The sequence below is a fragment of the Nerophis ophidion genome, linkage group LG04 (assembly GCF_033978795.1).
Source record: "Nerophis ophidion isolate RoL-2023_Sa linkage group LG04, RoL_Noph_v1.0, whole genome shotgun sequence".
Lineage (NCBI taxonomy): Eukaryota > Metazoa > Chordata > Actinopteri > Syngnathiformes > Syngnathidae > Nerophis > Nerophis ophidion.
This window is the reverse complement of record NC_084614.1, coordinates 49002390-49019182: the sequence shown is the minus strand read 5'-3', so window position 1 is coordinate 49019182 and position 16793 is coordinate 49002390. Positions and strand designations below refer to the sequence as shown.

General features: G+C 41.3%; 1 protein-coding gene across 5 annotated transcripts in view; it reads left to right on the top strand.

The window, feature by feature from the left end:
• The first annotated feature begins 1105 nt into the window (after nt 1-1105).
• Nucleotides 1106-16793, top strand: part of ftr82 (finTRIM family, member 82) — a 49857-nt gene continuing 34169 nt past the window's right edge. For 3 of the 5 annotated variants that reach the window (XM_061898229.1, XM_061898228.1, XM_061898232.1), the window contains exon 1: nt 1603-2369. In XM_061898229.1, coding sequence (XP_061754213.1) covers nt 1779-2369 — 591 coding nt within the window. In that variant the 5' untranslated portion in view covers nt 1603-1778. The other 2 variants (XM_061898230.1, XM_061898231.1) reach the window with 2 other exon arrangements.

Sequence of the window (16793 nt, the reverse complement as noted above, 5' to 3'; positions counted from 1 at the left end):
TAGTATTTAAGAGTACATATATAGTATTTTTGAGTACATATGTTATTTTGAAGTACACATGTAGTATTTAAGAGTACATATATACTATATTAGAGTACATATATAGTATTTAAGAGTACACATGTCATATTTTAGACTGCACAACTCGTGTTTTAGAATACACCTACAGTATGTAGTATTGTATAATGGAGTTTGTTTATTGGGTGGTCCCTGACATTCCAGCAGTGAGCCGGCCATGTTTGTTAGAAACAATAGTGATTATGTTTGACAACAATGGGTGGAAATACTTTAATGACATAACAGGAATCATTCTTACACACGTGACAATTTTAAGCAAGCTGCGGAGGAAACACGACTTTGTCAAATATTCCTTCCCTCGTTTCAAACTTCTCACATTTCATTCATTGTGAAACATTGTCTGCTCTTTGCCTGCATCTCTCTCTCTCTCTCTCTCTCTCTCCCTGTCTCTCTTCCTGCACTACTCTCTTTCTCTCTCTCTCTCTTTTCCTCCACTACTCTCTTATCGCTCTCTCGCTCTTTTCCTGTACTACTCTTTCCCTCTCTGACTCTTTTCCTGCACTACTCTCTTCCTTTTCTGCACCTCTCTCTCTTTCTCTCTCTCTCCCCCCTCTCTCTCTGTCTCTCTTTCTCTTGCTTTCTTGTCCTGCATCCTTCTCTCTCTTTTCCTGCACTACTCTCTTTCTCTCTCTTTCTGCATTACTCTTGTTCTCTCTCTCTCTTTACCTGTACCTGTACTACTCTTTTTCTCTCTGACTCTTTTCCTGCACTACTCTCTTTCTTTTCAGCAACTTTCTCTCTCTCTCTCTCTCCCCTCTCTTTCTCTCACTTTCTCTCTCTTTCTCTCTTTTACTGTGTCTCTCCCTCTCTTTTTCTGCACTACTTTCTTTCTCGCTCTCTCTCTTTACCTGTAGTACTATTTTTCTCTCTGACTCTTTTCCTGCATGTCTCTCTTCTCTATTTTCCTGCACTAATTTCGCTCTCTCCTTACTGTAACTCTCTCTTTTTTCATGCACTACTCTATCTCTTTTGTGCACATCTCTCTCTCTCTCTCTCTCTCTCTCTCTCTCCCCCCCCCCCTCTCTCTCTCTTTCTCTCACCTTCTCTCTCTTTCTCTCTTGCTCTCTTTTACTGTGTCTCTCCCTTTCTTTTTCTGCACTACTTTCTTTCTCGCTCTCTCTCTTTACCTGTAGTACTATTTTTCTCTCAGACTCTTTTCCTGCACCTCTCTCTATTTTCCTGCACTAATTTCGCTCTCTCCTTACTGTAACTCTCTCTTTTTTCATGCACTACTCTATCTCTTTCGTGCACATCTCTCTCTCTCTCTCTCTCTCTCTCTCTCTCTCTCTCTCTCTCTCTCTCTCTCTCTCTCTCTCTCACACACACACACACACACACTCTTTTTCCTGGACAACTCCCTTTCTCTCTTCACTACACAACTCTGTCTCTCTCTCCTTCTCTCCAGCCTCGTTCGACCTGCTTATCCGACCAGAGCTGGGCTGCACACACTCCCGTTGCAAGGGCAGGGGGTGGGGTTTGCCGCTGTCAATCAGTAACCTGTGGAATTCAGAAAGACAAGTAGGTCCTGTCTGTGTCAGGCACTACCAAACACTTACTCACAATCTCACACACACACACACACACACACTCGCACACGTATTCTCTTACGCACACACACGCATACACACACACACACACACAAACAGTCAAACTCTCAAAACACTCTTCTCTGCGCTTTTCGACATCTAAAAAGTATTCCAATGGCTGACCACATGTCTCCAGACTACTTCAGCTGTAGTCTGTGCGTGAAGTTGCTGAGGGACCCGGTGGCCATTCCCTGCGGCCACAGCTTCTGCATGAACTGCATCAGCTGCTACTGGAACGAGGCGGACTACACGGGGATCTACATTTGCCCCCAGTGCAAGATCACCTTCACCCAAAGGCCCGTGCTGCGGCCCAACGCCACACTCAGTATGGTGGCCGAGAAGATCAAGAAGAGCGCCTTGGACCTCAACGTCCACACACTGCAAGGGAATGGCTACGCCGGGCCAAGCGACGTACCGTGTGACTTCTGCTCCGGGAAGAAACTCAAGGCTGTCAAGTCATGTCTCAACTGTCTGGCGTCGTACTGCGAGAAGCACCTGAAGCCTCACTACGAGTCGGCCACCTTCAAAAGGCACAAACTGGTGGAGCAGCTGGGAAACTTGGACAGGAAGATCTGCCCGCAGCACCAAAAGCCTTTGGAGCTCTTCTGTCGAACCGACCAGATGTGTGTTTGCGCCATCTGCACCGTTAGCGAACACAAAGGTCACGACATTGTTTCTGCCGAGGCCGAGAGGAGCGACAAGCAGGTGAGCTGTGCAAAAAAAGCATGCAAATATAACATACACATTGCAGTGCGTACTTCTCATATCACGCACTAAATACTCTCCATGCTCTCAGGACCGTTTGAAGTACACCCTAAACTAAAGAGTCCGAAACCTTTGCAACTTAAAATACTTACGAGGTGAAAAAAAGAAACAAACATTCACTTCATTGCAGATAACTAAACACATTTATTTATAGTGCCTATATGCATTATCATAACGTAATATAAAACTGTTACACTTAATGTCTAATAAAATGATTTAACAAATACATGCATTTATTTATACAACTGTATAAATTGTGAAAAAGAAGAATTACTTACTTAATTACTAATAATTAAACAGATTCATTTATTTGAAATAGTGTCTATATTAAAATAGCTTAATTACAAATGTTTTAAAAACTATTCAAAATAAACATAATTTATTTTAAATAGTGGCGATATTAATTTTGTAAATATTTTTTATATAATGTATAATACTATGTGATACTGAATACCAAATCAATGTATTGAATAAATGGGTTAATTTATACAATCTAAAAAAAACAACTTAAAAAACGATTAAGAAATGTACTACATATCAAATATTTGTAATACTTAATATCAAAGACAATATTCTAATCAATTAATGTATTTATTCATACATAAAATTCATTGGAAAAAGGAAGAAAAATTCACTTGAATGGGAACTGCACTTTTTGGGGAATTTTGTCTATGGTTCACAATCATGAGAGACAAAACGGCAGATGTAGTGAAGTGAAGTGAATTATATTTATATAGCGCTTTTTCTCTAGTGACTCAAAGCGCTTTACATAGTGAAACCCAATATCTAAGTTACATTCAAACTAGTGTGGGTGGCACTGGGAGCAAGTGGGTAAAGTGTCTTGCCCAAGGACACAACGGCAGTGACTAGGGTGGCGGATGCGGGAATCGAACCTGCAACCCTCAAGTTGCTGGCACGGCAGCTCTACCAACCGAGCTAAACCGATTTTAAGAATTCTAACTCGTAAAAAAACCTTAATAAAGGTCTACTTACAACAGAGCAAATGGGAGGTCCTCCATTACACCCGCAAGGGCCCCTAAGAACCCATCCAAAAACCGTCAACAATACTCCATTTACATTTTGCGACGTAAATATTAACCAAATAGACAAACAATTTATAGCGGTGCCATGGTCAGAGGGGGCTAACTAGCGTGTGTGGAAATGTGAAAATTGATAGAAGATCATAAATAATTCTTCTGATGTGGATATAAGGATGTCAACATAATCAGATGGGTTGGTCAACTCTGGCATCAAATTTAGACCTGGAAAAGGCAATAAAGACACAAAAAGTCTATTGGTTCCACTTCCCTTTGTTCTTCACAAGTATTATGAGTTCTTCTTCATCTAAATGGGAATATATCAACATCCTATCAGTCAGCATCCCAGTGACAGCAGACATTGTACAGTAAGTGCTATTTTATAACGTTTGTTGGCTCTCATGAAGTCTACAGTGAGTAATAATCAGTGATGTTGTTGAAGGAAAAAGTTAACGTTGAGATGCGTCTTTGAAATTATTTTCCCGAGATGATCAACATATGTAAATATTACATGTTATATTTATATACTAGTTAGAATGCATAAAAAAAGAAAAACAAATGTGTTCTTATTGTACATAATGATCGTAAATGATAGGCAACATTCCAAAAAAACCAAAAAACTGCAGTTGCCCTTTAAGAACAAATAATCAAGCAAATGAAAAATAGTACCTATATTTTTTTATGATAGTATGAAACATGCTACATGACATATTAAAATATACTTTTTATACTTGATATAAAAAAATAATTGAATATATGTATTCAGTATTTATTTACATGTATACATTGTAAAAAGAAAGATTCACTTAATTACAAATAAATAAACACGTGTATTTACTGAAAATGGGGCCAATGTTAGTTTTTATAATAATAATGAGTATAATATAAAATTATTTTGTGTTAATGGGAAAAAATACTTAAATAAATAAAGCAATACATTTGCTTATTTAAAATAGATTTTATGGGCAGCACAGTGGTACAGGGGTTAGTGCATGTGCCTCACAATACGAATGTCCTGAGTAGTATTGAGTTCAATCCCGGGCTCGGGATCTTTCTGTGTTGAGTTTGCATGTTCTCCACGTGACTACGTGGCTTCCTCCCACCTCCAAAAACGTGCACCTGGTGATAGTTTGATTGGCAACACTAAATTGGCGCTAGTGTGTGAATGTGAGTGTGAATGTTGTCTGTCTATCTGTGTTGGCCCTGCGATGAGCTAGCGACTTGTCCAGGGTGTACAACGCCTTCCGCCCAAATGCAGCTGAGATAGGCTCCAGCGACCCCAAAAGGGACAAGCGGTAGAAAATGGATGGAAAATAGATTTTATTGTATGTATGTATATACTGTATATCAAAAATCAATCAACATTCACTTATGTAGCCCTTAATCACAAATGTCTCAAAGGGCTGCTTAAGCCACAACGACAGATCCCAAATCAGGACAAGAAAAAGCTCAACCCAATGGGAACAAAGTGAAACTTTGGAAGGGACTGCAGATGTGGGGCCCCCCGTCCCGGGGCGGGGGATGCCGAGTGGATACAATCAATAGCGTTTGAGTCCAGTCCATAGTGAGGCCAGCAGTGGAACCTCTTGTATGTAGACAAGTCAGCAGCGCAGAGAAGTCACCAAATCATGCAGAGGAGTGGTTTATCCTAGGTCCCAACTTTGAATAGCTTGGGCCTCCTTCAAGGAAACTGATCCGTGGCAACCTGATAACCTCTCCACGCAGGAGAGGGGGAAGGAGAGGGGGCAAAGCAAAAAAGAGAGAGGGCAGATCAACTGGTCAAATGAGTTTTAGGATGGAACATCAATGAGGTAGCATTTAGGGCAGTCCAGAGCACTGGAGCCTTAATAGAAAACACTCTAAAGCCTGCAGTCTTTTGGGGGGCTTCTGGGAATCACTAATTAGCCGGAGTTCTTAGAACGCAGATTTTTGGCTTGGACATATGGTACAATACAATCAGCAAGATAAAAGGGAGCTGGACCGTCTAGTAATTTGTACGTAAGTATTAAAACCTAAAGTCGCATCTGAAGTGCAGAGGAAGCCAGTGCAGGTGAGCCAGTATAGGCGTAATATGATCAAAATGTCTTGCTCTTTTCAAAAGTCTAGCAACCGCATTTTTTACCAACTGTAATCTTTTAAGGCTATACATAGGGAGACCCGAAAATAATACGTTACAGTAATCAAGACGAGACGTAACAAACGCATGATTGATTGATCTCAGCATCAGTGGTGGACAAAATGTAACACATTCTAGCGATATTACAGAGATTAACGAAGTCTGCTTTAGTAACACTCTTAATGTGTGACTCAAATGAGAGTGTTGGGTCAAAAGTAATACCCAGATTATTTACCGAGTCGCTTTGTGTATTTGTTTTGTTGTCAAATGTGAAGGTGGTAATATTAAAATATGTGCCGGTGTCGAGCAGGACCGATAATCAACATTCACCCACACAGACGCACGCACGCGCACTCACACACACACACACACACACACACACACACACACACACACACACACACACACACACACACACACACACACACACACACACACACAAAGACCTCTGTTCAGCCAGATTTATTGTAAATGTCACACACCAACATGACTTCTACAGTACTAAGACCACAGGCCAGTTATTTTCAACAATAAACATTGTGTGCAATGTCTCACACACGCAAACTCTCAGTTCAAACAAGTCCAGATACAAAAATATAATATTTTTTCTCTTACTATACATATTGCTTTGTGGTACTTCTGGCATTCCTTGTCATGGAGAATCCTTTTTCAAATCTGGCTTGTATTCCGTTGTTGCCACTCGAAAAAATTCTTTCACATGGGTGTCAGTCAGAACAGATCGATGCTTTGATTTCACATGTTTCAGGGTACAAAACACTCGTATACGTACTCTATGTTGACCCAAAAATTGACAGTATATTAGGTGCAGCCCGTTTGACATTGGGGTATTTTTCCATTGGCACACTTTTCCAGAACTCAATGGTCCCTTTCCTTCAAGCAGCTTTCAGTTGGTCCTCCTCACAAAGATCGATCATCTTCAACTCAGCCGCAGCCTCATTTGTGACGAGCGGGGCTTTCAAACAGTCTGTATCTGCATTAAATGGGTCGACGAGGAATGTAATCTGTGGCCTTTTCAGTTGGAGATCATGCAGCTTTTCAACCAGTGTCGCATATCTGTCTCTTTTCTTTTTCCGGGCGGCGCTGGTGACTTGCCCGCTGGCTTTTAGCAGAGTGGGAAAATGCGTTAAATCTCCCTTTTGAATATGCGCCTTGAACAGGTTCAGTTTGTTGATGAACGCAAACACACTTTGCACCAGGTCAGGCGGCATTTTTAACTTACCCTGCAGGGTCAGGTTCCGCCTGTCCAAGCGACACAGCATGTCGACCAAACAGGCCGGATCCATAATTCACTCGAGGTCCGAGAGCTCGGGATAGTCCTTGTCCTTCTCTTCTATGAACAGCATCCAAAAGCTCAAAAAAGCGCGAGAGTACCTTGCCTTTTGACAATCACAACAGTGCAGTGCAGCGGCAGGTCACCTGGAAGCCTTTGGTGCAGCTCAGCGAACAGATTCCTGAATTGCTTGTGGTTAAGTGTATGTGTGCGGATGTAGATGACGATTTCCATCACAGGCTTCATGACGTCTAAATTCAATGATTTAGACACGAGTTGCTCCCTGTGGATAATGCAATGGAAATTCCAAAACTCGGCAAATGTTTCGTCAGCTTTGCACAGCCACACATTCACATGGCTGTGTGATGTTTCGCTGGTATCGTGGTGATGTTTATTCTCTTGTGGGTGCAGCGGGGGATGGAACACAACGTGAGGGTAAGGATAATGATTTATTAACACTATAAAACAAACTAAAAACAAAGGCACTTGCACAAAGGCACTAACAAAAACCAACAGAACTAGCATATGAGCTAGAAAGAACAAAGGAAACTGAAAGTGCTAGCGTGGAAGCTAGTGACGTACACAAAACAGGAATAGCGTAGAAGCTAACTAGTATACCAAAGTAGTTTTTACCACAATGCGGGAAGAGCGACATCATCTGTAGCATAAAGGCAAACAAGAGTCCGAGGCCGAATGGCAAAAAAAGGCAGGCTTATATAGTGAGATAACTAATCACATCAGGTCCGCGGCGACAAACAAGAGACAGATGACACTAATGGGTTACAAAGACAACAGAAACAAAACAGGAAGTGCCACCGGGAACTAAGGACGTCAAATATCAAACAGGCAGTGATACCAAAACAGAAACAAACACAGAACATGACATGGTCCAAGTCTTGGATCATGACAGGCTGGTGCTCCCTCCGTGGCTATTGCAGTTAGTTTCGGTGTGGGCAAATTTTCTTCGCAAATGCAGCCATCATTGTTTCTTTCACATTTATGCCATGGGTTCTGTCTTTTAAAGTTACAATATCAAGGAGTTCTTCTTTTTATGACACAATCGTTTGACACAGACCGTGCAAATATTGCCAACTGAGGCTTGTCTTGTATGTCAAATCTCATCCAATGCGACACTAAAATACTCAAAAGCTTGAAGGTCAGAGAGCAACTGTGATTCAATAGCCATGTTAATGTCCGATATTCAGTGTTCAACAGTATGGCGGGACAGTTGGACTTCTGATACCCTTCTTTTTAGTTTGTCGTCTTCAGGAGACAAGATTTCAACAGCGTCACTGAGGCATTTTTTAACAAAGCCCCCTTCATTGTAGGGCTTTTTAGCCTGTGCAATATTCCGAACCAGTTGATATGATGCAAGCGTTACGGTCTCTGAGTGCTTTGTAAATTTTTGGAAAAAACGTTTCTGCTTTTCTGCCTGACTTTTCAAAGTGGCCAACTTGTGCTTGCGAAGTTCTGTCCCTTTTTGAAATTCCTGGTCGATGTTGGTGTGGGGTGAGCTAAAGTGACGCTGAAGATTTGAAGCTTTGAAATGCGCTAATGACGCCTGACAAATAAGGCAGAATGGCTTGCTATTACGTTCAACAAAAAAATACAAACTCTCGCGTACTCTTAAAATGTCCTGTGTTCTTCATATTTTTGTTTTGCTATGCTTTTTTCCCCTGCCATTTAGAGAGCCATCTTGTCACAAATTGTTTACTACTGTGATCTCACGCACATGCACATTTGACATCATTCAAACCGGCTTCGGCTTCTTATTCTTTTGTGCACCTCGAACGGGTTTAAGCCGGGCGAAAAAAGTAATCTGTGTATTGTAATCCAAGTATTTCCTTTTTTTTTTGTGATGATCACGATCACGGCCGATTGAAGAGGCCGCGTGTTGAAAGCTTGCAAGCCAGATTTTGAGAAAACGCCCTCTTTGTGCTGAGTGGAAGTCAATGAAGCGGCCGTGTGTCTCGGTCGCGCTGCATTTAGGGAAATGCAGTGTTTTTCGTCTCGGCGAACGCCAGGAACAGTAGATATACTACAGTACAGTAACACGGCAACGTGGGCCTCCGACATCAAAGAGTTTGTGGCGTCTACACTACGTGGGCACTAATACATTTTTTTTTCTAATAGAGGAACCGGCCATATTGGCATGTGTTGCAATGTTATGATTTAATCATTGATACATAAACTATCAAACTGCGTGGTCGGTAGTAGTGGGTTTCAGTAGGCCTTTCACCTCATCTTTCGGGAATGTAAACAATGAAACACTGGCTGTGTTTGTGTTGCTAAAGCCGGCTGCAATACACCGCTTCCCACCTACAGCTTTCTTCTTTGACGTCTCCATTATTCATTGAAAGAATTGCAAAAGATTCAGCAACACAGAGTCCATAATACTGTGGAATTATGGGATGAAAAGAGACGACTTATAGCTGTGAACGGTGCTGGAACAAAATGTCCTCTACAATGCGTGACGTCACGCGCACGCGTCATCATACCGCAACGTTTTAGCATGATACTTCCGCGCGAAATTTAAAATTACAATTTATTAAACTAAACCGGCCGTATTGGCATGTGTTGCAATGTTAAGATTTCATCATTGATATATAAAATCAGACTGCGTGGTCAGTACTAGTGGGTTTCAGTAGGCCTTTAAAGGCTTTGTTTTTTTCTGTGAACCAGGGGGTACACCTTTTAGGGGCTTTTTTTTAGCTTGAGTAGTCACCGACGTCCCACTGGGTCATTGTCACCGACGTCCCACTGGGTGTGAGTTTTCCTTGCCCTTATGTGGGCCTACCGAGGATGTCGTAGTGGTTTGTTAGAATTTCATGGCTGCAACACATGCCAAAGTAGTTGGGAAAGGGCATGTTCACCACTGTGTTACATCACATTTTCTTTTACCAACACTCAATAAACGTTTGGGAACTGAGGAAACTAATAGTTGAAGCTTTGAAAGTGGAATTCTTTACCATTCTTGCTTGATGTACAGCTTAAGTTGTTCAACAGTGTGGGGTCTTGTTGTCGTATTTTACGCTTCATAATGCGACACACATTTTCAATTAGAGACATGTCTGGACTGCAGGCGGGTCAGGAAAGTACCCACACTCTTTTACTACGAAGCCACGCTGTTGTAACATGTGGCTTGGGATTGTTTTGCTGAAATAAGCAGGGGCGTCCATGATAACATTGCTTGGATGACAACATGTTGCTCCAAAACCTGTATGGACCATTCAGCATTAATGGTGCCTTCACTGATGTGTAAGTTACCCATGCCTTGGGCACTAATACCATCACAGATGCTGTCTTTTGAACTTTGCCCCTATAACAAGCCGGATGGTTATTTTCCTCTTTGTTCCGGAGGACACCATGTCCACAGTTTCCAAATATAATTTGCAATGGGGACTCGTCAGACCACATTTCCACTTTGTATCAGTCCATCTTAGATGAGCTGGGCCCCAGCGAAGGCGGCGGCGTTCCTGGGTGTTTTTGATGAATGACTTTCGCTTTGCATAGTAGAGTTTTAACTTGCACTTACAGATGTAGCGACCAACTGTAGTTACTGACTGTGGTTTTATGAAGTGTTACTGAGCCCATGTGGTGATATCCTTTACACACTGATTGGTTTTTGATGCAGTACCGCCTGAGGGATCAAAGGTCCATAATATCATCGCTTACGTGCAGTGATTTCTCCAGATTCTTTGAACCTTTTGATGATTTTACAGACCGTAGATGGTACAATCCCTAAATTCCTTGCAATAGCTCGTTGAGAAATGTTGTTCTAAAACTGTTCGACAATCTGCTTACAAATTGGTGACCCTCGCCCCATCATTGTTTGTGAATTACTTAACATTTCATGGAAGCTGCTTTTATACCCAATCATAGCACCCACCTGTTGCCAATTAGCCTGCACACCTGTGGGATGTTCCAAATATGTGTTTGGTGAGCATTCCTCAACTTAATTAGTATTTATTGCCACCTTTCCCAACTTCTTTGTCACGTGTTGCTGGCATCAAATTCTAAAGTTAGTGATTATTTGCAAATCATTGTATTCTGTTTATATTTACATCTAACACAATTTCCCAACTGATATGGAAACAGGGTTTATATATATCCATATATATATCCATCCATTTCCTACCGCTTATTCCCTTTGGGGTTGCGGGGGGGCGCTGGTGCCTATCTCAGCTACAATCGGGCGGAAGGCGGCGTACACCCTGGACAAGTCTCCACTTCATCGCATGGTTTGCGGTTCTGATATGCATACACACCCTAGGTAGGGTAGTACAACCCTACCCCTCTACTTACTTTTTGTGTTCATTAATGCATTTAATTTTCCCTTATGATTTGTGTATACTTTTTTTTTTAATAAATATGGAGTGTTTACAAATTTGACAACGCAACAAAAATACAATTATAGCCAGTATTGTAGCCACCAATAGAGTAGTACCTGTGTAAATAAAAATTATTTGTATACTAGTAAACTGTTGGGCAGCATGGTGGTAAAGGGGCTAGTGCATGTGCCTCATAATACGAAGGTCTTGAGTCGTCCTGAGTTCAATCCCGGGCTCGGGATCTTTCTGTGTGAAGTTTGCATGTTCTCCCCCTGACTGCGTGGGTTCCCTCCGGGTACTCCGGCTCCGTCCCACCTCCAAAGACATGTACCCGGGGATAGGTTGATTGGCAAAACTAAATTGACCCTAGTGCGTGAATGTTATTATCTGTGTTGGCCCTGCGATGAGCTGGCGACTCGTCCAGGGTGTACACCGCCTTCCGTCCAAATGCAGCTGAGATAGGCTCCAGTACCCCCCGCGACTCCAAAAGGGACAAGGTGTAGAAAATGGATGGATGGATGGATAGTAAACTGTTTAAAAAAACTATACTAATTATTAATGAGCCAGTCTTTTGAACGGCTCTTTGAAAGAAACGGCTCCTCAAGATCTGGCTCCCTTCAAAGAATCATGAATCCCATTCCTACTGGAGAAAAGAGCTAGCGGGCTAATGGCTAACTATCATTAATGCTAACATGAATATAAGAGACATTTAGGCATTTTTTCAACTAGGGAACTAAATACTCCAATATAAACATGTATAAACACATTACTGCATGAGAACATTAAACATGTGTACATCGAACTCGCAGGCTATGTTTTCTTGTCAGAGAGTGACAGATGTTTACACTGAGGTGTTTATAACAGGAAGCAAACTCACGTGACGTCACCTAAATCTGACCTGTAACGCTTGTTTTGCCTTTACAAAATAAATCGGAAAGAGAAAACATCTCCAGGTTGGGGAGGAGATCTTGCTTCAAGTGGAGGAGTTCAAGTACCTAGGAGTCTTGTTCACGGGTAAGGGAAAAGTGGATCGTGAGGTCTACAGGCGGATCGGTGTGGCTGTATCGATCCATTGGGGTGAAGAAGTAGCTCAGCCGGAAGGCAAAGCTCTCCATTTACCTGTCAATCTAAGTTCCCATCCTCACCTATGGTCATGAGCTTTGGGTTATGCCCGAAAGGACAAGATCACGGGTACAAGCGGCCAAAATGAGTTTTCTCCGCCGGGTGGCGGGGCTCTCCCTTAGAGATAGGGTGAAAAGGTCTGCCATCCGGGAGGAGCTCAAAGTAAAGCTGCTGCTCCTCCACATAGAGAGGAGCCAGATGAGGTGGTTCGGGCATCTGGTCAGGATGCCACCTGAGTGCCTCCCGAGGGAGGTGTTTAGGGCACTTCCGAACGGTAGGAGGCCACGGTGAAGACCCAAGACACGTTGGGAAGACTATGTCTCCCGGCTGGCCTGGGAACGCCTTGGGATCCCCCGGGAGGAGCTGGACAAAGTGGCTGGGGAGAGGGAAGTCTGGGCTTCCTTGCTTAGGCTGCTGCACCCGCGACCCGACCTCGGATAAGCGGAAGAAAGTGGATGGATGGAGAGATAAACTTTTTTAAACACCCAAATAACTGTACATAATAGTTCCTGTGTGTGTTTATGCACACTTTTTGATGATGTATTTGATGTTCTGTTGCTTGATTGGTGTTGTGTGTTCATCCACCCATCCATCCATCCTTCCATCCATCCAACCATCCATTTTCTACCGCTTAGTGTCATGAACATTTAGAAGTCCTAGTAAGTCATTGTTACCTTATTACTGATGCAGTACAAATCATTCTTTTATTTTCATATCATCATAAATTGTCAAATTTCACGATCCATCCATCCATCCATCCATTATCTACCGCTTAGTGTCATGAACATTTAGAAGTCCCAGTAAATCATTGTTACCTTATTACTGATGCAGTACAAATTATTCTTTTATTTTCATATCATCATAAATCGTCAAATTTCACGAAAGATTCTTCATTTGAATTTTGGACAAGTTGATATTTGCAGGTTTTTGTATTTCTAGCTGAAAAAGTCTATTGAAAAAAGTTGGCATTCCAGCAGGTTTTAGTAGAGGAATGTGAAGCCAACGCTGAGAAGTTTAAAGGTGCACACACACTGACCTACAGAATAGAAGTCTTTTACCTCTGCTTTGTTGTGGTCAAGCTAGTCTTCAAGATAAGCTGCTGTAATGTTAGGAATGTGAGAGCGAGGGAAGGAGAGAGACGCTGCGAAATTACAAACAGCAGACGGTGAAGTTCACACAAGGCACATGTAATAAACAATCTCATTTTATGCTGCTTATCTCCAATACGTGTTTACTTGAAGTGGGATCCATTGATGACCTTTGACCTTGTGACATTCCAGTATCACTGCACACCCTCGTCCACACGTGGGACGAACCCACAGGAATTTTCCGTGTGTTCATCCCACACACCAACTCTGCAGTTTCACTGCTGATAAGTTAGTCATGCCCCAAACCGCCTGAGAGCCAATCACAGAGCTGCGTTTGTTTTGGTGCGAAGGCTAATGTGACGGATAGTGGACCAAAGTGGACATGTGGGGGGGGGGCTGCAGCCTATACCAGCTGTATGTGTACACATATATATTTTTTTGTTTGTTTATATATATATATATATATATATATATATATATATATATATATATATATATATATATATATATATATATATATATATATATATATATATATATGTATATGTATATATATATATATATATATATATATATATATATGTATATATATATATGTATATATATATATATATATATATATATATATATATATATATATATATATATATATATATGATCAATATCGGATTTTGTTAACGTTTATATTAATATGACAACGAAAATCTAGTTTTAAATACATGTTTTAATTTAATAAAATATACAATTAAAATCGATTAAATGTAGGAATATTATATATGGTAGGATTACATTAAATATATAAAATATGATTTTATATATATATATATATATATATATATATACATATATATATATATATATACACACACACACACACACACGTTAGGTCAGGAAAAAACACAGAGACTATTTCATCCCTACAAGCCTGCTCTTCAGGTGATTATTTTTTATATATATATAAAATACAATTATCATGTTTTCATTTTCTTAATTTACTTATTTAAGTGTCCATAAAATACTTAGTTTGTATATATATATATATATATATATATATATATACAAAAATAATCACCTGAAGAGCAGGCTTCTAGGGATGAAATAGCCTCTGTGTTTTTTCCTGACCTAACATATATGTGTGTGTGTGTGTGTGTGTGTATATATATATATATATATATATATATACATATATATATATATATATATATAAAATCATATTGTATGTATTTGATGTAATCCTACTATATATATAATAATCCTACATTTAATATCAATCATCAATCAATCAAAGTTTACTTATATAGCCCTAAATCACTAGTGTCTCAAAGGGCTGCACAAACCACTACGACATCCTCGGTAGGCCCACATAAGGGCAAGGAAAACTCACACCCAGTGGGACGTCGGTGACAATGATGACTATGAGAACCTTGGAGAGGAGGAAAGCAATGGATGTCGAGCGGGTCCAACATGATACTGTGAAAGTTCAATCCATAATGGATCCAACACAGTCGCGAGAGTCCAGTCCAAAGCGGATCCAACACAGCAGCGAGAGTCCCGTTCACAGCGGAGCCAGCAGGAAACCATCCCAAGCGGAGGCGGATCAGCAGCGCAGAGATTTCCCCAGCCGATACACAGGCAAGCAGTACATGGCTACCGGATCGGACCGGACCCCCTCCACAAGGGGGGGGTATTTTTTTAATTTTAGTAAATTAAAATATGTATTTAAAACTAGATTTTCGTTGTCATATTAATATAAACGTTAACAAAATCCGCTATTGATCATATATGTGCATATATATATATAAAGGAGATTAAAGACAATGCGTCCCAGCTACAACTGGGTTATAGTAACACAGATACGATTGTATATACGGCGGATACTGCAAATATCCAAAATAGTTTCTCTCGTTTTGATGAAATAACATTAGAAGGATTGTTACAACGTGTAAATGGAATAAAACAAACAACATGTTTACTTGACCCACTTCCTGGGAAACTTATCAAGGAGCTTTTTGTATTATTAGGTCCATCAGTGCTAAATATTATAAACTTATCACTTTCCTCGGGCACTGTTCCCGTTGCATTCAAAAAAGCGGTTATTCATCCTCTCCTTAAAAGACCTAACCTCGATCCTGACCTCATGGTAAACTACCGACCGGTGTCTCACCTTCCCTTTATTTCGAAAATCCTCGAAAAAATTGTTGCAGAGCAGCTAAATGAGCACTTAGCGTTTAACAATCTATGTGAAACCTTTCAATCCGGTTTCAGGGCAAATCACTCGACTGAGACAGCCCTCGCAAAATTGACTAATGATCTATTGCTAACGATGGACTCTGATGCGTCATCTATGTTGCTGCTCCTCGATCTTAGCGCTGCTTTCAATACCGTCGATCATAATGTTTTATTAGAGCGTATCAAAATACGAATTGGTATGTCAGACTCAGCCCTGTCATGGTTTAACTCTTATCTTACTGATAGGATGCAGTGCGTCTCCTATAACAGTGTGACCTCGGACTATGTTAAGGTAACGTGTGGAGTTCCCCAGGGTTCGGTCCTTGGCCCTGTACTCTTCAGCATCTACATGCTGCCGCTGGGTGACGTCATACGCAAATACGGTATTAGCTTTCACTGTTATGCTGATGACACCCAACTCTACATGCCCCTAAAGCTGACCAACACGCCGGACTGTAGTCAGTTGGAAGCGTGTCTTAATGAAATTAAACAATGGATGTCCGCTAACTTTTTGCAACTTAATGCCAAAAAAACGGAAATGCTGATTATCGGTCCTGCTAGACACCGACCTCTATTTAATAATACAACTTTAACATTTGACAACCAAATAATAAAACAAGGTGACTCGGCAAGAAATCTGCGTTCAAAAGACTCCAGCTTATTAGTGATTCCTAGAGCTCAAAAAAAGTCTGCGGGCTATAGAGCGTTTTCCGTTCGGGCTCCAGTACTCTGGAATGCCCTCCCGGTAACAGTTCGAGATGCTACCTCAGTAGAAGCATTTAAGTCTCACCTTAAAACTCATCTGTATACTCTAGCCTTTAAATAGACCTCCTTTTTAGACCAGTTGATCTGCCGCTTCTTTTCTTTCTCCTATGTCCCCCCCTCCCTTGTGGAGGGGGTCCGGTCCGATGACCATGGATGAAGTACTGGCTGTCCAGAGTCGAGATCCAGGATGGACCGCTCGTCGGGACCCAGGATGGACCGCTCGCCTGTATCGGTTGGGGACATCTCTACGCTGCTGATCCGCTTGAGATGGTTTCCTGTGGACGGGACTCTCGCTGCTGTCTTGGAGCCACTATGGATTGAACTTTCACAGTATCATGTTAGACCCGCTCAACATCCATTGATTTCGGTCCCCTAGAGGGGGGGG